At 45.0% G+C, this 25,143-nt stretch overlaps 1 protein-coding gene across 1 annotated transcript in view; it reads left to right on the top strand.

Moving 5' to 3' along the window:
- ST8SIA6 (ST8 alpha-N-acetyl-neuraminide alpha-2,8-sialyltransferase 6) overlaps window positions 1-25,143 on the top strand; it is a 178,805-nt gene that overhangs the window by 137,801 nt on the left and 15,861 nt on the right. Inside the window, exon 5 of the mRNA XM_086948097.1 lies at window positions 741-833. Within this exon, the coding sequence (XP_086804223.1) occupies window positions 741-833 (93 nt within the window). The remainder of the gene's footprint in view (window positions 1-740; window positions 834-25,143) is intronic.

Raw genomic sequence — 25,143 nt, 5'->3', positions numbered from 1 at the left:
ACACCAGGCTGCTCATAATGAGAACCCTTTCGCTTAATCCTGTTTTGTGCAATGTTTGTACAGAATCCGTTTATTGTTTTTTATGTATTTTAATGTGTGAGTCTTGATGATTAAGCCACTTGTGGCTATATTTTGGCGGCAATCCTATGCACATTACAACTAATAATAGCAGCTAACAAAATTATGCATGGATTCATGGCACTGTCCTACAGTTGATGGTAAAGTTATCTTACCATTTGAATCACAAGATTATAACAACTAAGGAAATGAAACGGCAAAAGGAAACAAAGTGAAGTTCGCAAATTAATTTTCACATTCTTAAAACCTTACCAGGGCCGGACTGGTTCTAGCAGGCACTGGGCGTTTTCCCGGTGGGCCAGAAGGGTGGTGGCCCGTTTTCGAGCTGTAGGGGCTGGTTTTGTTACTGGGGGCCAGTTTTGCCGCAGTGCTGCAATATCGTCCCCCTGTAAAAATAAAACAGCTGCGCTAAAGCGGTTGACAGCAGTGCTTCTCACTAGCACCTCCTTCCCCCCCAGGCTGGTCCAGGGCTGGTTTGTGTTCCCAGTCTGGCCCTGAACATTACCACACATATAGTTTCAAGGGTAGCTGGTGCCTGAAATTCTGTGATCATTCGGTTTCTGAAAGTTAAGATTGTTGACATGGCAAGCAAAATTTATTTTTTCAGAAAATGAATGGTGTTTCCTTTTTTTACATCTGTAACTGTTGTTTCTAAACTCTAGGTGCAATCTGCCACCTATCAACGGGCATTTTTATGAAGATGTTGGAAATAAAACAAACGTTGTGACTGTCAATCCGAGTATCATTATACATAAGTGAGTATAATTGTGTACATTTTGTTGCTTTCAACTTAATTCTGCATTATTCACTATCAAAACGTGTGCATGCATCAAATTAATATCTTGAAATAAGTAAGAAAATTAAGAATAATAATTAGTTTTATGACTTAGCAACTAACATTTGTGAAAATGCATATATTTTGGGGGCAAGGGGTAAAGATTACTAATACAACTCAAAACTTAGTAACATTGAGAAAAGTGCTGAACTCTGGGGGCCAGATTCAGTATGGCCACTCCAACCTACACAAAATAGGAAAGATGTTGGACTTTGGAGGGATAAGATGTATTATTCCCACTCCAACCTAAGCAACAGTAGCAAAAGTGTTGAATTGTGGGAGGGTCAGATATACTGCTCCCCCTCCAAGCATAACGAACGTGAAGAGTGTTTTTTGGAGGGTCAGATTTACTATTTCCACTCCAATTTATGCAATATATAAGAGAGGATGTAGCCTAATGGCTATGGCTGCCGATCTCAAATCTGGGGAGCCGAGTTCGAGTCTCGACAAAGACGCTCAACATTCTGTGATTCTGGGCAAATCACTCAATCTCCCCATGCCTAACAAAAATGAATGTGTCAGTCTGTATAACGCAACTAGTGCTCTTGTGCTCTGATACCTGATACCTTTGAGTTAAGTTCAAGCTCTATAATAATTATGAAAAAATATATATATTAGGGAAAGAGTTGGACTTTGAAGTGGGCCATGTTTACTATTCCACCTCCAAACCTAGGCAACAGTCTTGAAAGTGTTTGACTTTGCAGATGTTAGATTTACTATTTCAACCCCAAACTTAACAAGATTATGGAGACTTTTGGACCTTAGAGGAGTCAGATTTACTATTCCCAATCCAACCTACTCAAAAGTAGAGAATGTGTCAGTGTTTGAAGGGTTCAGATTTACTATTCCCACCCTAACCTAAGCAACATTAAGGAAAGTGGTGGGTTTTTGGAGAGGTCAGATTTATATCCCCACTTCAACTTAAGCAACAGTAAAGAAAGTATTAGACTGTGGAGAGGCCAAAATAAATTTTCCTACTCCAACCTAAACAACAGTAGCAAATGTGCTGAACTTTGCAAGCCTCATATTTACCTAATCCCACTCCAAACTTACCAACATTTCTGAAAGTATTTGACTTTGGAAGGTCAGATTTGCAACTGCCACTTCAAACAACAAAATTGAGGAATGTGTGGGTTTTTGGAGGAGTCAAATTTACATGTTCCACTCTAAAGTTACCAAATTGGACAAAGTGTTGGACTTTGGAAGGATCACATCTACTATTCCTATTCCAAGCTAGACAAGATTAGAGGAAATGAAAAAAGTGATATTTAAAATATACATTATAAAATATTTAAGGAATAGAATTTAAAAATAACATTAGAAATAGCCATTATTTTCAGAGAAATACAATGGCAAACCAATATTAACTAACAAAATATGAAAAATATATAAATAAAAATATACTAAACTTATAATTTCATTACAAATACAAAAATGAATTATATTTATACACATAAAGTATGAATTATCATTGACAAATAAAAAACCTGAACATTTTTATTTTTCAAAATTATTTAACAAAAAAATGTAAAATGTAAAAAAAATGCAGAAATGTCATACTATAATTTACAAATTAAACATTTTCAAATCATATCCAAACGCAATAAAAAACAAAACATCTTGCAAAAATATTAAAAACATTATAAAGTATTAAATAAAATAAAAATTTACAATGCAAAATAAAATAGATAGATATTTATTCATATATTAATACAACCCCCACTCAAAACCCCCATACAATTTAACTGTAAGAAAGATATTAAAATATGTATATAATTTTATATATGTTAAAAAAATCGGTAAATTAAACATGTTATGTACTTTCAAATAATACTTATAAATTTAGTATAAAGCTACCTACCCATTGCCGATATGAAACCCAACAACCTAAGAAAGTACTATTAACATAAATTTACAATTAGTAAAAAATGTAATATTTTCGTAATGAATGAAAACTTCTAAATATCTATAAAAATACTTCTGAACTCGATTTAAAGCACTGCCCACCCAAAACCCTTTAAAGCTCAGCTCACAAATTTACTCCCTACAACTTGTCATGTCAGGCCCCTATTAAAGGACTTCCGCTGGCTTCCAATGGAACAAAGAATAATATTTAATGTTTGTTGCATCACCTTTAAGGATGTACTGGGTGAGGGCCATAATTCCTAATCCTGTTTGGGAGCTTCACTCCACATCGTCAGATCTACTGACTTTTCCAAATTAGAATGGGAAATGGATGGGTGGTGCCTGCTTTTCTGACCATTTACCAATAATTTGAAACTCTCTGCCTCTCCTCTTTTCTTACTGATTTCTTGTGGTTCAGGAAAGAAATTAAGACCTGGCTGGTCAGGTATGCCCAGCAACCTCTCTAAGTCCTGTTGTTTGTTGTTAAAATTTTAGATCATTTTCCGTTCGTTTCCCTTAGCACCAAGAAACTTCATGGTGTACATGTGCTTAATACATTAATTTTAACATAACACAGCAAAATACAACAAACAGTTAAATAAAACTGAATATATATATATATATATATATATATATATATATATATATATATATATATATTCCAGTACTCTATCTTTAGAATCCACTCGACAGACAGGACTCGGATAGACAAGCGCGGACCCAGTATTTCGTGCTTTTCTTAAAGTTTATTTAAAGAAAAAGTTCCGCCTGCATCAGTATGCCGCCATGACGCGTTTCGGTCCGACCTGGACCTTGATCACATGACGCGTTACTCATGGACCCATGCCTCATTTAAAGTGACAAGCAATCAATGATTAGAAACAGCTGTAACATTTGCACTATAAAACTGGAAAACAGACTGTGCAATAATGTAAATATAGACAAGACCGCTAGTAGGATACCTATGTACACTCCATATTGATATTATGTACAATTAAAATAGATAATATTTACAAGTGATTTCATAAATATACACCTATACATTGATACAAAATTGTATATAAATACATCTCAATAGAAAATCATGTATATAAAAATATATAAATATACATATTCAAATAAAATAGAGATATATTAAAAGATGATTCCCCAATAATATAAGGAGATCATCCACAGTTATATATATGTATCCATTCACTTCAAAAGCAGTCTAGAAATTTGCTGTTCACGTTAATATAGCCCAAGTGGGCAAGCACTTCAAAATGGGCCAAAGGGTCCTGGGATATAAAAGGATCGATGTTATCAGCCGCCTAAAAATGTCTAGGCGAAAAAAATGATAAAGTGATAACAAGTGCAACAGTGAAAAGAATAATAAACAAACATATAAGACTCTGTACAATAACAGAGATATCCCGTAATGTATATGGGTGATTTAAAAATGAGTAAATACTCAAATATGTTTTATAGCGCAAAGATGTAAACTAGCAAGAGACATTTAAAAAAGGCGACTTCAGAGATTCTGGGACAAGTTGACAAGCAAAAGATACTTTAAAGTTATACAGTAAATTCATTCACAAAGTGACCCAAGGACCTGTAAAACACATTGTTCAGTATAGAGACAGGAGAGTTGTAATATTGACAGTTATATACAGGTATATAAGTCCTCCGTGGTATTAAGGCCATTTGGGACCTTGGAATTAAATTCCAGAATATATCTGGTTTCTAGTACTCTCAAAGCACTGTCCCTATTGCCTCCCTTACGTGAAGGAGGTATGCAATCCACAGCAAAATACTGAAGCAAAGTATTGTCACTATCATGTTTAGCTTGAAAATGTCGTGCTACCGGATAAGCCTGATCCTTGTTATTAATTGCCCTGAGATGTTGCAGGATTCTCATGTGTACCGGTAACTTTGTACTGCCCACATAGCGTAATGCGCAAGGGCATTCCAACACATATACGACATATTCACTTTTGCACGTAATGCGTCGCTTGATTTTAACAGGGTCAGGCAAGAATGGAACACTGTATTCTTTGACATTCTTCGCATGTTTACAGGCTTTACATAGGAGACATTTGAAAAAACCTTTTTGCTTGGACAGCCAATTGGATGGAGGTCTAATTTCAGGATTACATTTGTTTAAACAATTTCCCATGGATCTGGCTTTTCGAAAGGTTATCAAGGGAGTGGGATTGTCTTTAAGCAAGTCATTGCCTATGACAGGATCCTTCAACAACAAATCCCAATGTTTCCTGAGAATCTTTCTAATGGCCATTTGTTGTTTGTTGTAAGTAATGATGACTCGTAATTTACTGTTAGGGTCATCGGCCATAGCAGGAATTTTGGGGGCTAAGATGTTGTCACGGATCAAGGTTTCAGTTTTCCGAATAGCCTTATCAATGATTCCGGGTTTGTATCCCCTTTGAAGGAACCTTTCCTTGCAACTTTCCTGAGCCAGTTTACATTCCTTGTTGTCACTACAGATGCGTTTGATCCGCAGCATCTCCCCATAGGGGATGCTGTTGATCAGGTGGTGGGGGTGGTGGCTGGAGGCGTGGAGAACAGAGTTTCCAGCTGTAGGCTTGCGATGGAGTCTAGTGCATAAGTTGTTATTATTAATATACACTTCCACATCTAGGAAGACTACAGAGGTTTTACTCATATTTGCAGTGAATTGCAAATTCAAAAGGTTGTCATTTAGCATTTGTATGAACTCCCTAGCTTTTACCTCCGACCCCCTCCATAGAATAAAGAGGTCGTCAATATACCTCAGCCATAAAGGGACATGTGTCTTCAAAGTATTTTCGTATTCCCTTTTCAAGACCTGCTCCTCCCACCAGCCCATATGCAGGCAGGCATAGCTGGGGGAGAAGCAGGAAATGGATGGGTGGTGCCTGCTTTTCTGACCATTTACCAATAATTTGAAACTCTCTGCCTCTCCTCTTTTCTTACTGATTTCTTGTGGTTCAGGAAAGAAATTAAGACCTGGCTGGTCAGGTATGCCCAGCAACCTCTCTAAGTCCTGTTGTTTGTTGTTAAAATTTTAGATCATTTTCCGTTCGTTTCCCTTAGCACCAAGAAACTTCATGGTGTACATGTGCTTAATACATTAATTTTAACATAACACAGCAAAATACAACAAACAGTTAAATAAAACTGAATATATATATATATATATATATATATATATACATATATATATATATATATATATATATATATATATATATATATATATATATATATATATATATATATATATATAGAGAGAGAGAGAGAGGGTGGCTTTTAAGGGCAAACTCGGTGCAACAGAGTAATAAATCCAGAAGGCTCCAAAACACCAACCAGTTGCACACGCGAGTGGGTGCACGCCGAATCGGGGGTGTGCCCGAGTAACAGATAAGCTCCAAAATCCCAGGAAAATCAATCCTAAAGGAAGGTAGCACACTCAGGGGAGGTTTCACAAAAGATTTAATGAGGAAACCAACAGCAACGACACGTTTCGCCTTGGGGCTTCGTCAAGTTGTGTCAACTTGACGAAGCCCCAAGGCGAAACGCGTAGTTGCTGTTGGTTTCCTCATTAAATCTTTTGTGAAACCTCCCCTGAGTGTGCTACCTTCCTTTAGGATTGATTTTCCTGGGATTTTGGAGCTTATATATATATATATATATATATAAATAAATATATATATATATATATCTGAATCTGCTGAGGGGGAGCTTGCACGCTTACTGAACTGTGTTTGCCTCAAATAAATGGTGTTAACCTCCTGTCGTGTGGCGTCTCCTCTGAGGGCAACCATTTTACGATGGATATATATATATATATATATATATATATATATATATATATAAATATCCATCGTAAAAAGGTTGCCCTGAGAGGAGACGCCACACAACAGGAGGTTAACACCATTTATTTGAGGCAAACACAGTTCAGTAAGCGTGCAAGCTCCCCCTCAGCAGATTCAGAGCCCAACGCGTTTTGAACACTCCTGTGTTCTTGGTCACGGGCAAAGTGAAAGGGAACAAGCAGCAGTTCAAAGGAGTTAAATTACAGCTCGGCATGACATGCAACTCCCGCACGACCCACTTGGGATATAATGTTTTAAATAATTTTTGGACTATTGCAACATCAAGGGAACCACGAGTACCAAGATGCTGTTAGGCACACGCCCACTGGGGCGGGGCTCTGAATTTCTAATTTAACTCCTTTGAACTGCTGCTTGTTCCCTTTCACTTTGCCCGTGACCAAGAACACAGGAGTGTTCAAAACGCGTTGGGCTCTGAATCTGCTGAGGGGGAGCTTGCACGCTTACTGAACTGTGTTTGCCTCAAATAAATGGTGTTAACCTCCTGTCGTGTGGCGTCTCCTCTCAGGGCAACCTTTTTACGATGGATATTTATATATATATATATATATATATATATATATATATATATATATATATATATATATATATATATATATATATATATATATATATATATATATATATATATATATATATATATATATATATATATATATATATATATATTTATAAACACCAGTTCCTAAAAATGATATTAAAAGCTACAACATTAAAGTAAATTATATTTTAAAGTTTGATGTTGCAAAATAAATATGATATGGCTTAGATATGTAGTACTACTGATATTAAGGATCCACACCATTGTGGTTCATAATTCCTAGGATGCAAATGTGAATAAAAATAATCTGTTCATGAAATCTTTTCATGGAAAACAAGTGGGGTTTTCATTGAAAGAATATTGTAATTGCTATCTTACTACTGAGCATAAACCTTGTGGGGTCAAAGAGAAATGGCAAAGTTATATGAATGCTACAGCATACTGATAGGTGATTTTAACATGAAATTAAATGAGGGAACTGTGGGATGGAGTAGAGGTGTGACAGTTTCAGGAGGTTCCAGGATTTAGTGGGCGACCATCAAAATGTATTTTAGCCCTATGGCAATGAAAGTGTTTTTACAAGCTGTGGCTCTAGGTGACAGTGAAAGAAACTGCCCATCTGGCACCTCTGAGTCAGAATATATTTGGAAATGTGATCCTATGTGCAGTCACCATGATATTCATCTGTGCAAAGAGTTGAATAAAACCTCAATAAGGAACAGATTCAACATATTTGTTTATGATACACCTTAATAGATCAGGAAAAAAATTAGCATATAACAGGAGCTCTGTGGTGAACTAGAGGAATTTCGGACCACGCGCCGGTGGGGGTCCAGTTGTTGGGTCTCACCCAAGATTAGATCGTCCCACCTCGGCTTGACTCCTTTCTTTTTAAAGAAAGGACTTTCAGGAGCGATTCAAGGAGAGAGTAGGTCAATACTTTGACGACAACGTAGCTCAGTGGATTCCCCAGGGATAGTCTGGGAGGCGTATAAAACTGTGGCCAGGGATTTTGTACAGGCTGAGGTGGGGCGGAGGCGTAAGGAGAAGAATGCACAGGTGGAGCGCCTGGAGGCGGAACCTTTGTCTCTGGACAGTGAGATGGGGCTCCTCCCAGAACAGGACCGGGTTAGAATGCATAAGGCGTGCCTACTCAGCAAAGAAATAAGGGATCTCCAGACTGAACAAGCACGGGCGTCTAGGCGAACAAAATGATCGCCTAGTTGGAGAGGAGAGATCGGGACTGCAGCTGGGTACCGAGCATAGGGCACCCGGATGGGTCGGTGAGTACCACGAGCAGGGCCATAGCGGAGGACTTTGCGCGCTATTATGAGGAGGTCTACCGATCGCATACGTCTCGTGATGACCAGGAATGTTATGACTTCCTGTCTCCCCTGCAGCTTCTATTGCTTGAGTTGACGGATAGGGATGTGCTGGAGGCGGACATTACGGTCAAGGAAGTGGAAGACGCCATGGGGTACCTGCAGACAGGGAAGGCTCCCGGGCCCAACGGGTTTCGGGCTGAAGCATTCGGTTGTGTGGCTAGCCACGTTGCACCGCATAGGTGTAATATGTTCCATGAGGCGCGGGAAGCGGGGCAACTTCCGAGAGATCTGCGACTGGCCACGATCATGGTGATCCATAAAGTGGGGAAACCACAGAGTGAATGCAGCTCATACAGGCCTATCTCCCTCCTTAACTATGAGACGAATGTCCTGGGGAAGATCCTTGCTATACGCCTGGGAGCAGTGATCCAATTACTGGTCCACCCGGACCAGTCGGGCTTCATGTCCCACCGAAGCACGAGACTCAATTTGCGCCGTCTGTTTGGGGTGCTACAGACGGCCGCCGTGCCCAGTGGGGTTCCGGCGACCCTGCTCTCCCTAGATGCCCATATGGCCTTTGACCGTATCGAATGGCGCTATCTCTATGCCGTACTGGAGAAACTTGGTTTTGGTGACAATTTCTGCTCCTGGGTGAAATTGCTGTACGGATGACCGCTGGCGAGAGTCCGAGTTAATGGGGGCATGTCCCGTGAGTTCCGATTGGGACGCGGCACGAGACAGGGCTGTCCCTTGTCCCCGACCCTTTTTGCCTTGGCACTAGAGCCACTGGCGCACTGGGTGAGGATGGACCCTGGGGTGTGGGGGATAAAAATGAAAGGCGGTTGGGAAGAACGTATATCTCTCTATGCCGACAATATACTGCTGTACACTCGCAGATCGACGGAATCGATACAACGACTGATGGCTATGTTAAGCACTTTTGGGGAGTACTCCAGGTACCGTGTCAATTGGGGCAAATCCCTAGGCTGTGTGTTAACAGGGCCCCAATTGCCCGCAGTGGTCGGCTGCGAGGGCCTGGTTTGGCAGGAGTCGTTTCGCTACTCAGGGATATGGATTACGCCGTCTGAATCTCATTGTGCAGATACAACTTGACCGCTTGCACAGTGAAGTGCAACACTGGCGGACCCTCCCGGTCTCCCTCATGGGCAGAGCTGTGCTATTTAAAATGATGGCCTTGCCACGACTGCTATACGTGCTCCAGAGCTCCCGCTTTCTGATGATCCCGGATCATGTCTTCAAACGGTGGATGCAAAGCAGCGGTCCCTTCTGTGAAGCGGGGGGTGTCCGCGGATTGCCCTTCGTAAACTACAGCGCGGTCCATATGAGGGTGGACTGGCAGTACCTGATATCCGCCTGTATTATTGGGCAGCACAGCTGGTTAACGTTAACAGGTGGGTCTTTGCCCCGCAGGAGGAACCGGCATATCGGGAGGACTGCATGGCCCTGGGCGCAAATACTTATTTGGCGGCCCTCTACTCCAGGACTCGTCGTGGCCGGCCTCTGCCTCCCCAGACCGCGTTGGTGGTCCAGATATGGAAGCGGGCAACAAAACTACTTGGTTGGGAAAGGAGGCTCACGCCTCAGACGCCCTTATGGAAGGGATACTTCCTGAGGGAAGTCGTACAACTCCGAGACCTACGCCAAAGGAGCCTGATAGGCATAGATCTGTTAGGAGATGTCTGGAAGAGGGGGCAAGTGGCGGAATTTGCGGCCCTACAGTCGGAATTTCATATGGGGAATGGTGCATTCCTCCATTATCAGAAATTTAAACATGCTATATACTCTCATCTATCACCGGGGGACCAACTACCTGAAAATGCCCCACTCGAAGACAGGCTGCTATTGGATCCAATGATTGATAAGGCTATATCACTCACATATAAGAAACTCATTAACAATATTCCAGATACACTCTGTCCACTGCGGGGAAAATGGGAATCCGATTTGGGCTTGTTAGAGGACGATGATTGGAATGAGACCCTGCAGTGCCCCAGAGAAGTGGCGATTCGAGTGAGATTTCGCTTGGTGCAGCTCTGCATTCTTCCCAGGTCCTACACCTCACGCACGGTGCAGTTCAAAATGGGATTCGCACCATCACACTTCTGCTTTAGAGGGTGCGGGGAGGAAGGCACATTCTTCCACATCCTTTGGGATTGACCTAAAATTCGTTCATACTGGGTTAGACTGAAGGACATAATGGAGGAAGTGGTAGGGGCGGAGGTGCCACTGGAGGCTAGGTGGCATATTCTGGGAGTCACGGGAGAGGTAACGTGGCCCAAGGGGGATAAGGTATGGTTGGCTTTTGCAAGCATGGTGGCAAAGAGGAAAATCACATGTCTCTGGAGAAGTGATCTGGTACCGACGATAGAGGGATGGGAGCGAGATATGGATTGGTGCCAAAGGGCGGAAAAGGTCATATACAATAGTCAGGGCTGCCCCAAAAAATGGGAAAAGATCAGGCAGGCCCGGAGGAGGTACAGAGGGGAGTGGCTGGACGACTCGGAGGATTAGTAATGGGGCCTTTTCCTCTGCGGGATGCTGCCCGCGGATTGCAAACGCTTCTTCCTTTCAGGGAGGTAGTGGACCTAGGCTCGGATTTGTTCTCCACTTCTGGTGGGGGGGAGGAAAGGAGGGGAGGGAAAGAGGGAGGAAGGTGAGGAGGGTGGGGGAAGGGCCAAGGGGAGGGGGTCGGGCTATAGGACGCACTGGATTTAAGGTAGACCACTACTGTACTTTCACTGCTCCATGACGTGTCTTATGATGGAACTGTTTCTTTCAATAAAAAGATGTTTAAAAAAAAATACGCAATGTTACTTGGTGGCTACGGGTACCCTGCTCCTTGCAGAATGGTTTCAGCCAGCGCCCCCTTGGCACTTTATAGGCTGGGCAAGCGAACATGAAATGTGCGATTGACTCAGTGGTGGCCTCGCTGCTTGGACAAAAGGCTGGAGTTTGATAAGGTGGCTTCCACTGGGCATTCAACTCTCTTAGGAGGAGTATATCTACCCTAAACTCAAAATACAAAGCTCTGTCGTATGGTTTTTGTATTAGGTCTAGGTAGGGTTTAAGACAGATGGAATGATTATGCTGCATAAACTCCTCTGTGAGCCTGCCTGCTTTGGGGTTAAGGAGGTCGTTCTTACTAACCCACAGCCAATACGCCTTCTTAATTTCTGCTTTAGGTGGAGAGGTTCTATTAAGCCATACCTCTTTGAGATCAAGATCATATAGAAGTTTTTTTACACCTTTTAGCCAGACGATCCAGTGCCACCCATCCATATGCATTACCTCCCCTAGCCCGCTGCATATTTAGGTAGTCCTGGTGTCCGCCACAAGTGGGCCCACAACAGGAGTGGACGTAATCTTGCTATGTCTCCAAGCGAGTGGCAGCCTAAATCGCATACTAGGGGCTTGGTAGGTGTCCTCTGGGGGAGCATCATTAAATCTTTCAGGAATTTGTTTTCCGATCAGGAAATTTGATCTGCGTTGGAAAAACCCCACAGTTTGGCACCGTAAAGTGCCAAACTTACTGCTCTAGCCTTATAAATTATAAGGGCGGGGGCAATTGGTCTGCTCGATGAAGAGCGATGTTCTTTTAAAATTGCCCCCACCACCCTTTTGTGGTTCAAGAGCATTTTCTGCGTGTGCGGTCTCCAAAGCATAGAATCAGAAATACGAATACCTAAATAATTGAAGGTGGTGACCCTCTCTAGTGGGACGCTATTTAGTGAGGGAGGGTTCCTAAATGATTTAGGTGGATTGAAGGTTAGAAACTTTGTTTTCTGTGTATTGATGGTCAACCCTCTAATATTGCAAAACCGATGGAAACTGTCTAGGAGGGTCTGGAGGCCCTTCAGGGTTTTTGAGATAAGAAGGCAAACAGGAGGGTTGGTGTAAGTATTATCCATTGCCTCTATGAAATGTTTCAGAGTGGTTATATTTGGAGAGAAGAGTACCTCCTGCAAGACGTAGTCACTACCAGTGCTGTCTATAATTTGGTAAGAGAGAACAAGTTGAAATAGGGGTAAGGTTATAAATGTGTAATCCAGAATTATGCTGGCCTAATGGAGTGATATGTAGCTGCTGGTGGGTTATCACATAAGAATCTGCTGTTGAGGGCCCTAAGACTTAGATGTTCAAGTTCATCCAGCGAACAGCACCTGATTTTAGTTCGACGTCAAGGTGTATTTTTTAATTGAATGGGTATCTCCCAAAGCACAGTTTGGTCTACTACTAGGTCGCTAGTGGAAGCAACTAGTAAGTGCAGGTTAAAATCCACTGATATTACAAAGTTCGTGGAGTCATCGTTTTCTGCTAGCCTTTAGTTCCTGCACTATTTTCCTGCAGCCTTTAGCCTGGCTTTGGATGGACATAGATGTTAATGAAGATTACATCAACTTCTGCATTGTTGATAGATAGGGTGCATTTCTTTGCCTACATGCCTGGGATTTGGACAGCTAGTGCTGGTGCAGTGGCTTTATTTGCAATTGAGATGTAAGTAGCAAGATCCCCCAAGAGGTGTCCAAATTACACACATTTCACAGTTGGGAATGAGAAGTTTGTGTAACCTTGCATGTAAACAGGGTCAGCCAGCCAAGTCTCCTGCAGGACGATGATGTTGCATAACCTAATTTAGCCATATAATTCTGGTTAATTATTTATTTAATTTTCCCTCGTGGCTGTCTGTCAAATCCTTCCCCTGCCCCCCAACCCGGCTCCATCGCCTCACCACTCTTACCTCCACGGGACGCTCCTGGTTGATTATTCTCACTATGACCGGTGCAACATTATTGGGATCTTCAAATTGAGTTTGCCCTGATCTCCAGTGGTTCTGTGTGCAAAAACTTCTCTCTCGGGGGCCCCTTGCACCCTTGAGCACAGAGCGGGGTTTCCTCTGCACCTGGGCTGACCCTGTTGTTTGGCCTGGTGGTAGAAGGAGCAAAGTATATCCTGGATGGTTGTGTGTGGTGATCTTTATTCCCTACCTTCCGAAGGTAGGCCCTTCTGTGACAACTCTCTTTGCCATGCCAGATGTGTTCAATGTAGCTCACCTGGGGATTCTCATAAACATTTGAACTGAATTGCCACAAGGTCCTTGGAGCTCAGGTCATGTAGCTCTGTGATTTCTGTTACCAGTTGGAGGATGTTACCTCTGTTTAAGACATTGTGGCACCACCTGGAGATGTATTCTGGGGTGAAGATAAGTACAATGGTGTCATTTTGATGATCCCCGGTAGTGCTCCATGGAGTTTCATGTTCCTGTTAGCCTTGATGTAAGTTCAGTACGGTTTCTTGTGAGATTTTGCCAACAACACTGGTTTTTGGAAGTCCTCTAACTAAGTAAATTTTTTGAAGAGTATGAGTGGAGAGTAATGGATCATGACCAGTGCTTGGCTGGTGCTTCAGTTCTCTGTACGTGGGGAGCAGGCACTCAATGGTGTTTGCGATACCCATCTTAGATGTGGATCCCTTTACGAATGTTTGGATTATCTGTAGTGGGTTTATGGGACAATCGAAGGTGGGTGAGACAGGAGCTGCTTCCGGTGATGCCGAACCCTCTGGGGTTGATGTTTGTTTTGGTTAGCTCCTCAGACCATATATCCAGTTAGTTTGGATCAAGAGAACTAGAGCTTGGTGCGGCCGGCTAGTTGCCCAGCCCGTATTGGTTTCTGGGAGTATGGGCGCTGCCCTCATACTGCTCATCCTCCCGGAAGGCTTGATTGGCCATTCCTGCTAATCTTACTGAAGGGTTAAAGAAAGGGCAGATACTGTCTTGGTCAGTGATGTTTTTTGTTCCTGCCCTGTCTCCTTTGTGTCCGTCTATATTTGGCATTGTTCTTTATGTTACTGGCCCCAAATTGATCTTTTTGAGAGAGTGCAGGGTCTTTCTGCCAATATGGCGTCAGGAGGTCTTGGGCTGTCCTTAGGCCTCGCCCTCCATTTTCTGATGCTGACTATTTCGGGTCCCCCACAAACCCTGAGCCTGTTGCTGACTGTTGTTTTTTTTGTCGCTCCTATTAGTACCTTCTGTGGTAGATGGGAGGCCTGTATGATCCCCGAGGGGGGCTTGCCCCTGTTAGTTTGTCCCTTTGTGTTGTTGGATTTTGTTTGAGGCCAGTAATAGGATCCTTCAACATTTTAGTAGGGTTTGACAATTTGTTCAGATCCCCTAGTTTGCCCTCAATCCCAGCTATGCAGATGACCAGGGTATTTAGAAGTGTGAGCTGGATATCCATCTTATTCAATTGGTACTGCAGAAACTCTGTGGCTAGCTGTTCCGTGTTCAAGAGAGTCTCCCATATGTTATTTAAAAATAGATGTTGTTCCCTTTTTACCTTGGATTTGCTGCCTTCAGGGCTGTGTTGGAGACTTAGTTACAGGGGGACCGAAGTAGTTGTTCACCTGTGCGTAGGTTGCCGGTATTTCTTCCCATTCTGCTGTCTTTAGGTAAGAGAGTGTCACTTCTTCTTTGGCTCTGGAGGGTCTATAAATAGTGCTCCTAGGTGGTCAGATGAGGAAAAAGGGTTTGGATTGTTGTTAAGGTTGCCTACAATGGTAGAGGCAACTGGGGTTCTCTATGGGACCATGTTTGACCAGTGGGGGCCTTTGGTTCCACTGCTTGATTGCATGCAGGGAAAGCTCCCACTGAGTTCTCCATAGCGGTTGTGTGAACTGCAGGGCTTAAGATCTACAATCCTTGGGAGGTCGACAGCCCAGTCAGTCTCCAGCTTTAAATGTCACTGTTTTGTGAGAATTCTTCAAAGATACTTAGCTGTTGATCAAAGGATGGAATAGGATGTTGGTCGAGGGTCCCAGGCAAGGAATGGCCCAAGGCTGTTCTAATGTTGGTGTCAGATGCAGATGGAGGGGAAATATTAGGGAGGATTTGCTGCCCCTGAGCTGTACCTTACTTGAGGAAAGTGGCATTCTGGCGTCATTTAGGAAATTGAGTTTTGTGTAGATTTTTGGCTGTTTTGAGGATACAAAAGGCTTGATGATGAGGGGAGTCAGTTTTTTAGTGCTCCCGGATTTCCTGTTGTTTCCTTTGATCGACTTAGGAGGTCTATAAAAGGAACTTCATTGGCTCGAAGTTTGGGCTTTGCTTTGGAGCTTACACTTTTCGTTGCCTGTGCAGGAGAGGTATTCTTTCTGCCATGTTTCTTCCTTGTGGCAGTTGGCTGGACCTCCCCTATGGCTAATTGCACGTGTCTTGGAGTCTGTGGGTGTTAGAACTGTGGGTCTCTAGTTGGCTGAGGCAGTTACCTTAGTCCAAATAGGGACCCTTGCTTCTAGTCAGGGAAAGGAGGGACACCTTCTTTGATAACCCCTGCTCAGCCCCTGGTAGCTTGGCACGAGCAGCCAGGCTTATCTTCAAGGCAATGTGTAAAGTATTTGCAACCACACTTCCAGTAACACAGTGATAACACCACAAATGGACACCACACTGATGTATGAAAATAGCAGTATCTTTATCAAGAAGAAAAATATGGCAAGACCAAACGATAAAAATCCAACATGCGTATTTGTAATATTTCACTTGGCTGGTTATTAGGTCAACAACCACGTGTAGGTTCTTGCGGTATTAATGAGCAGTTTGCGATGTTCAAATGCAGTCCTAATGCAATGCTATGCAGTTCGTAATGCAGTTAGTTTCGTAATACTAATGCAGTTCGTGATGCAAGAATAATGCAACCCTCAATGCAAGTAATCAGGCAGTTCGTAATGCAAGAATAATGCAATCCTCAATCCACGTAATCAGGCAGTTTGTAAAGCAAGTATAACTCAATCCTCAATGCACATAATAAGGCAGTTTGTAATGCGAGAATAATTCCATCCTCAATGCACATAAGGCAGTTCGTAATTAAAGTATAACGCACTCCTTAATGCAAGTATAATGCACTCAATAATGCAAGTAATACAGCAGTTCATAATGCAAGAATAATTCAATCCTCAATGTACATAATAGGGCAGTTCATAGTGCAAGTATAACGCACTCCTTAATGCAAGTATAACGCACTCCATAATGTAAGTAATATGGCAGTTCGTAATTCGAGAATAATTCAATCCTCAATGCACGTAATCAGGCAGTCCGTAAGGCACGAATAGTTCAATCCCTATTGCAAGTAATAAGGCAGTTCGTATTGCAGGAATAATAACAGGCCAATCAGCACAATTAGCACGGGCACCACTAGACCCCAATCAAAGACAACAGTCCTGAACTTCCGAGGGCAGCACGGTAGTGCTGGGCAGGTCCGGGCCGGTCGAGGACTCAGAGCGTCCAACACGATGCAGCGGGAGAGAGACGGGAGCACTCCTGTACTGTTCCTGCGCACCTCCCCAGTCCACACATGTTTGCGGCTCCTGACCGGAGTCCAAGCCTAACCTGGGGATGCGCTGCTTCGCACTCTCTCTCACCCCGCTCATCGGACGTCCTGCTGGGCGCTCCGATGACGACGCACCTCCGATGCAAGGCGATGCTGTAGCTGGACAGGTTACAGCACTGCCTTCTCTGTTGCTGATGATCTTGGCCAGATTCCTCTTGCGAACAATGATCATGATTACCTCATGACTTCCTTATCTTTACGAAATCCTTCAAAACGTTGCGGCTCGGCCCGGCGGTGGTGATCTTGATCCGCAGCCTCAGTCACGATGACGGCTCGGGCCACACACAACTTCAGAGCTGCATGGACGATGATTCACGCTGTGGGGGCACTGCAGTCATGGGGCACTTTCCAACCAGCACCACGGACCCCAACGGCAGTCTCAGGCTGCACAAGGACAAAGTGTCACTGAGACTCGGTTGGGTTTCGTGCCACCCAGTCCCGGGGCAATGGTTACAAAGGTCCCAGTCTGCAAAAAGCACAAGCACACAGCGCCGCTGAGACACACATGAAACTTTGATGTTCCTGAGTTTCCACAACAGGGAGCCAGCTCTCCTCGGGCCCTTGTGGACAAATTACTGCAGGACACAGCACACAGCAAAGTCCTTTCAAGAAGGGGGACATAGCACACAGCAAAGTCCCTTAGCCTCTCCTTAGTTATATCAGCAAGCTGCAGGCCAGCCCCATAACACACATCAAGGGTCAGTCCTTCTTTTCAGTCTCTTCAGCTGTTCTTCCTTGGCAGAGGTTCCTCTTGACCACAAAGTAGTTTCAATCTTTTTCAGTCTTGATCAGTCAAACCTTCAGGGGTTTCAGCTCTCATAGTTATACCCCTAAATGTCTTTAGAGTCTTTTTGTTCAGGGGGACACTGACCCCTGTTCAAACCAGTTCAGTGTGTCTCCCTGCCAATGACACCTTCTTCCTTTGATTAGTGAGGGTCTGCTTCCTCAATCACTCAGCAGGAGGTGTAGCCATTCTTGTATGACAGCAGCCCAGGCCTCTTCACCTCCAGGGGCTACTCCTCCCCCCTACACTCCAGATGCAGGTCAGCCTGTTGCTGTCCCCTACTCCTCCCCTGGGTCAAGACATTTCCCAGATCCTATCACATTCAAATCCAGACAGTCAATCCACAACTAGGCAGAGACACACAAAATTCTTCGAACAAAGAAACCAGCCACTTCTAAAAGAGGTGTTTCTAAACACACAATGCAAAAAAAAACCTTCACAAACAGATGTGTTATTAAATTGTGAGTTAAGGCACACTAAACTTCACCTCTCTATCTTAAGCCCATGGCAAGATAGGCTGGAAACATATTACACAGTCTTCCGCATTCTGTCCTATGGGCAAGATGGCCTTGCAACAGTGAAAAATGAAATGGAGAGTATTTCTCTGTCAGGACATGGTACACACCTCCGTACATGTCCTACCTTTCACAGGCACTGCACCCTGTCCAGGGGGGTACCTTGGACCTACCATAGGGATGTCTGATGTGCATGGAAAGAGAAGGGTAAGGCCTGGCAAGTGGGTGCACTTGTCAGGACAACATGGCAGTTGGCAAACTGCACGCAGGCACTGCAATGGCAGGTCTGAGTTCTCTATTTAGGGCTACTTGTGTGGGTGGCACAATTAGTGCTGCAGGCCCACAAGTAGCATTTGCATTACCAGCCCTGGCACACATAGTGCACTTTACTAGGGACTTTACTAGTAAGGCAAATATACCAATTATGGACAACTAATTACCATAACACTTTATACAGGGAGCACTTGCACTTTGACACTGTGCCCAAAGCATCTAAGCCAGTAAAACGCAATCCATCACAGCATCAAAAATAGGGGAGGTATAGGCAAAAAGTCAGGGGTAATCACGTCAAGAAATGCCAGGTCTAACAGTGGGCGTATTGCCAGATACCTGAACATTGGTCCAACTTTAGCCACATTGCCACCTTAGCCCATGCAAAGTCCGTGGGAAAGTTGTTATGAACTTCAATGTCTATAAAGGGGGGCATGGCCACAACAAGTGGGGTGTGAGGCAGGCTGTGACCTGCTTCTGTTCTGCTTTTACTCGCGGGTCCATGGCAGGTGTGGGCCTGACCACCGAAGAGAGGCAGTGAGATGCATGCAATACCTCCTTCTATTATGGAGTTGGCTTAGCTGCTTGTCGAAGTTGAGGACCATGGGGAATGTGGTTGCTTCAGATGAGCGCTGCACAGTGCTCCTGGCTTGCAAGCTGCACCCACCAATCAGGCCGCTTCTGCATGCAGGGACCTTGCTGGTTTGCTGCATCTGCCTTGTCATGCTGCCTGAGGATCTGTACAAAGGGTCAGTCTGGGAAGTGCCGCTATGCCCTATCTGTATTGATCCTTGTGTTAGGGTGTTGGCGGCAGAAGTGGGCGCAAGCATACTGATGGAATATAATAAATTGCCCTTCTGAGTTCAGCCAGGGGAGCAAGCTACCTGGTTCCTGTGACCTGGGAAGCAGCATAGCCACACACCCTCTGTTAGCTACCATGTGCCGATAAAGTAGATATCGGGCCACGAGTGTGCTGATTGTTTGTGTTGATTCTCAATTGGTACTCACTCCTGCTATTTTTGTACTTGACTTTGCTGAGATTTCTGCTGATTGCCACTCCTAGCTGTAAGTTGCTCTTAGTTGCCACTGGCGGTAGTGCTGCTTTCTTGAAATTTTCTTAGAGCTCAATGCTGTGTTCTGTGTGGTCCTACTACTGGGTCAGCTCCTTCCAGGGATTGTGAAATGGGAGGAGCTACTGCAGGGTCTGGAGAAGGGTGGTGGCTGGCAGCAACAAGCAAGGGGAAGAGGGGCAGCAATTTGCACCACAACCTAGAGTGGCCCCTTCTATCACTAACCACCTTCTCCCCTCGAACCACGGTAGACCTACTGGAGGCCAAGCTAGGATGCTTGTTTCCCACTTGTTTTACTGCCTACTTAGTTACAACCCAGCAGTCCCAGCCCAAGCTCCCTATAGTCCGGGTGACGTGGGGAACATTTACTTTGTAGGCTCTTCACTTCAACCATCGCAGTTCTCATCCAGTCACTGGTGGCCAGACGTGTTAGTGAAGATACCCTGGGTGAGTAGCCAGAGTAGATGGCCAAGCAGGAGTGGCCAAGCAGGAGCTGAGCACAGGAGGGGATCCACCCCCTGCCTCCACAGCATCAGCAGCAGGGCCTCCAGATGCTACGGAGACTTGTTGTCTTGACTAGGTGGTCGGCGCAGTGAGGAGGTATTAGAAAAGCAGCGGAAGTGTCCAGCCTGGTGCGATGTAGCGCAGTGCAGAGGGGGGAGCAACAGTCTGGTGGAACCCTCAGGGTCTGGGTTTCCCTTGATCCTCTGCTGCAGCACTGCAGCATTCCATATGGCTGCCAACAGTCTTGCGTAGCGTAACAGCGCCAAAGTTAGAACATGGTATATCTCTGTGAAGACTTCTACCGAGTCAGAATCCCTAATTTGGCAGGGAACATGGTGCAACGACAAAAGCCATGCTTTTATTGACAAAGTAGCCGAGGTGGCTGTCCAGATTTCGCTATCTTTGCTAATGGCAGGAGATCACAAATTATGAGTTTCAAAGTTACTGAGAAAAATAAATTGCCTTTTTCCCTTACTATCTGTTGGACCTTTCCGTTTTTGCAGGGGTATCCCCAAACATTTTGCCTTCCTCCTTTTTTTTCTGACCTGTTTTTATTGGCTTTACAACTCTGGGCACTTTATCACTGCTAATCAGTACTAAAGTGAATGTGCTCTCTCTTGTTAACTTGATATAATTGGTTACACCTGTTTGGCATATTTAATTTACCAGTAAGTCCCTAGTACAGTGGTATCCCATATACCTAGGGCCCATAAATTAAATGCTACTAGTGGGCATGCAGCACTGATTGCGCTGCCCACAGAAGTAGCCTTTTAAACCTGGCTCAGGCCTCTGTCACTGTAGGGCCTACCTGCAGAGTTTTCTGTCACAGTGGCGAGGCATTTAAAAGGGTTGCCACATCTGCAACTCCCCTTTTACTACATATAAGTCACCTCTAAGGTAGGCCCTGGATAGCCCTATGGGCAGGCTGCTGTCTAGGTACAAGTTAGGTCATGTGCCTTAGCCGTGAGGCAGGTCCTGGTAGTGACAAATAGCCTATTTGGTTTCTCACTACTGTGAGGCCTGCTCCTCCCATTGGTTTGCATTGGGAATTCCCTGAAAGGAGTAGCGCTGCCATGTTTGGTATGTTTGGAATGGTAGTGAAAAATCACACTTACTGGTGTTGGTGGATGTTTTACTACTATTTTAGAGGTGCCACTTTTAGAAAGTGGGCTTTTCTCTGTGCTCTCAAGTGTTATGTGCTTTGCAGCCTGACTCGAATCTGCGTTTAGGCCAGAGTGACAGGTCAGCTTGTGCATACTTTCCAGACAGCCATCACACAGGGAGAGCTGGATGTAACAGGGTTGCATCTGTGTTCCTCTGCATGTTGAATGGTCTTCCTGGGCTGGTAGAGTGAGTGGCGTTGACTCTTAACAGTTGCATGGGCTGTGTCCTACCCTTACACAAAGGGCTTGTGTGCACCTTACTGATGTCTGGAGTCAGTGCAAGGGTGGAGGGAAACTCCTGGGACTGACCAGATCTTGCTGGAACCTTCTCCCCTCTTCTGGAAGGCAGGCCTCAGAGTATAAGTACAGGGGCTATGACCCCACTTTTTTGAAGCACACTTTGGGAGTACACTACGGGACCTGGAAGAAGCTCTGCTGGAGTAAAGTCTGCTGCACTGAAAGGATTGTTCCATCTTGCTGTGCTGACTGTTCCTAGGAACCTCTGCTCTGCTTTGTTGTTCTGCCCTGATGTCTGCTGACCTTTGCCATGCCAAGAAGGGCTGCAGATTGCACCTAGAGTGACTCAGAGACACTACGTGGACTTGTAACCAGTCACTGCTGGCTTTACAGACTATACCAGAGAAGAGGATTTTAGTCTACCAGGAGAAACCACCACTTTGACTTTACTCTGTGTGCTGCCCTGTCGCCTGCTTCCTGCCTATGTGCCCCAAGTGATCTCACAGGGCTGGGTGACCTGCCCTACTCATTGGCAAAATATTCCTCATGAGATCTTTGATGATGGACAGAAAGTGCTGGTACAGTGCTGCCTTTTCCCCCTTGCTTTTGGGGGAAGTGCGTGAAGAGCGTTCGTGGGTGCCAGCAGGGCGTGCAGCATGGCCCTGGCAGCATGGTTCTAGAGGGACGGGAGTGGAGAGCTGAGGAGGAAAAAGTCCTCCCCACTGCTCATGATGGCCGTGTTGTGAGCGGGGTGGATGTCTACACAAAGAAGCCGACTTGGAGAATCCTGCCTGCAGCCCCACCCAGAAGGTTTCTTGGCAACCTCCCAAAGCGGAGTGCGTCTCCACCCCTTTTCCGGCAGCGGCAGGGTACCAGCTCGAGGGTTGCAACTGTCGTTGAGTCCCAGAAAAGGCTGGTGGTGAGCGGGGTCCAGAGACCCGACAGAGACTGCACCAGGTAGGAGCGTTCACTGCAAGACTGAAGCAGGACTTTCACCGCTGCCCCAGCCTCTTAGGACCGATGGATTGAGCTCCTCTACTAAGAGCCAGAGTTGGGAGGGAGGGGGGCAACCCAAACCAAGACCAATTTTTGTGTGTGTAAAAGGCCGCTTTATTGAAACAGGTGCATATCACAATTATTAACACTGGCAACTGCCTTATAAACTAAAACCTCGCTATGCATAAATTACCTGACCCCTTGTTCCCCACACCCCTACGATCCCCACATCAAACCCCCCTACTGAATACAAAATAACATTACATAACAACCATATTACACAATCTTACACAATATTGCATTTATAAACCCTATCCTCCAATGACCCAAAGCCCTACCTGCCTTTGTGCAACTGTAACTAGCAAACATCTAGTCGAAACTTAGCCTACCTGGTTACCCTTTCCCTGCCTCTGCTCACAAACTATCAACACTTAACTAAAAACCACTGCCCATCTTGGCCAAATTTCAACAAACTCTGCCTCCCAGGAAAAGGCGGGAGAGTAGGTGGAAATGCCGCCTTCCCATTTTCCTGCCCCCCCCAGCTTCCGAGGTATAACCCATTGGGGTCGATGCACATTCAACAACCTGGCCAGGACCTCCCTGATTTCCAGTAGTTACAAATCCATACCCAGCCTGGATAAATGTACTCCATCTCCCCTTAAGAAACCCGGTGTATCGTACTTAATGTCCCTATGTGCATTCCTAGAAAAACCCAGATGCAGACAAAAGCGCACCATTTCAGTGTTGAGTTTTCTTTGGGCCTTGTCTACCGCCCCCGATTAAGCGTTCCTCTCTAGACCCTATGAGGAACAAATTCAGTCCAAATGACAGCACAACCTGCCCACTGCTACTTTATAAAAGACAAATCCCGCTTTGTGCTCCTTATCAGAGCCAAACATGTTTCCTTGACAATGTCATTCTCTCCAAGATGGATCACCAGCACATCAGGGCACCCACCAGCCACCAAGATGCAATTCAGAACCTGCAACAAGTCCTTCCATTACATGCCCCCCTGCCCCTCCAATAAACTTTAAATAAACCTTTATTAAATCCCAGATTTTCCTCAAAATAACTGGTGCGGGCCTGGACCTGTGCCCACTTCACAAAGGAATGTCCTACAATCCAGACAGTCAACTCCCTGGCAAGGGGACCCATCATCGAATCCGAAACGAGAAAATTGAATGAGCAGGAGAAACAACAGAACCGCGCTACATTCCGCCCGATGCCCTGCCCACATAGCTCTGGTAGCAATCCAAAGACCGTCTACCCAACTTCATGATGTCCCCTCACCCCAGCCCTGTTATTCGCCTCTGCTGCTGCCCCCATCCTGAATGATGTGTCCCAAAACCTTGCCATCAATCCCCAGCTCCGCAAGCTCTTTCCTCAACACCTCTAAAAGCTGAGAAGCTGTTGCACTCGCCCATTAGCATGAGCGAAACATAAACCAACCGAGCAGGGAGCAAGGTTCCTCCACCTCGCTTCCCACGGGACACAGCCATTACAACGCAACTTTCACAACGCACTACCATTACAATGAAACTTTTACAACGCAGGATCCATTACAATGCAAGTATGGGTAAGTATTTTATTTAATTTTAACCCCTACACTATCTAACACTTACCCTACTATTACACCCCCTGGAGTTAGACTAGTAATTTTAACCCCTACACTATCCAACACTTACCCTACTATTACAACCCCGTGGAGTTGGAATAGTAATGTTAACCCCTACACTAGCCAACAATTTGCACTACTATTACATTCCCATTCATTAAAATAAAATAAATATACTTACCCATATGTCACGGTGGCATGGCCGGACAAGACAGGGAGGACTTTAATGAATGTTCATTTCCGCCCCGTCCACAGGATCATTACGGCCCCTTTAACTCAGCCTGGGCTTCCCTGGGGGCGGAGGTATACCCTGTGACCTAACCTGTCAGTGTCCAATCGGAAGCAAAGGAGGCGGACGTATGCAATCTGACGTCAGCAGCCTGGGACCAATCGGGAACAAGAAAGGTGCACAAGAGGAACAAGGAAGAGGACAACGCGTCGTCGACCAGCGGAGATACTGGCGTTTTGGCGTGGGAAGCAGGAGAAGAACCGGCGAAGAAGACGGAGGAGGAGTCCGAAGATCTGGAGTCCGGATGACCGAGAAGCCAGGAGTCCACCGACACCGCGATCCGCCCCGCCACACCTCAGGAGAAGTGTGGCTGGACAAGGTATGCGATCGTATCCTTAGACTTGCCTTTTCACGAGGAGGGACCGGGTAGAAGCCGTTCTGGGAGGTCACGGGACTGTGTTTTAATAACGCTGTATCCTTCACCTTCACGAGATGATATTGAGGCAGAGGACGTATAGGCACAACCACGGTGAAAGTCCCTGGTGATCCCTCACATCCCGACCCCCTCTCCAAACCTATTTACAGGACCCCGGAAGTAACTCCGTGGCATCTGTTCTTTTGTTGTTGTCTCTCTCTTTGGTTTGGCTGGAGGAATACTTGGGGAGACTCCTTGACCTGGATAGGCGAAGCTGGCTGCACGTCATCCCAGAACCAGGAAACCGGACCCTTGACTTTAACCCTTGACTCATCCAGCGGATGCTTGGTTTTGCCTCTTTATGTTGGTTTAAAGTAATAAAAA

Source organism: Lissotriton vulgaris, unplaced genomic scaffold (genome assembly GCF_964263255.1).
Source record: "Lissotriton vulgaris unplaced genomic scaffold, aLisVul1.2 SCAFFOLD_826, whole genome shotgun sequence".
NCBI classification, from domain to species: domain Eukaryota; kingdom Metazoa; phylum Chordata; class Amphibia; order Caudata; family Salamandridae; genus Lissotriton; species Lissotriton vulgaris.
This window is presented reverse-complemented; position numbering and strand designations above follow the sequence as displayed.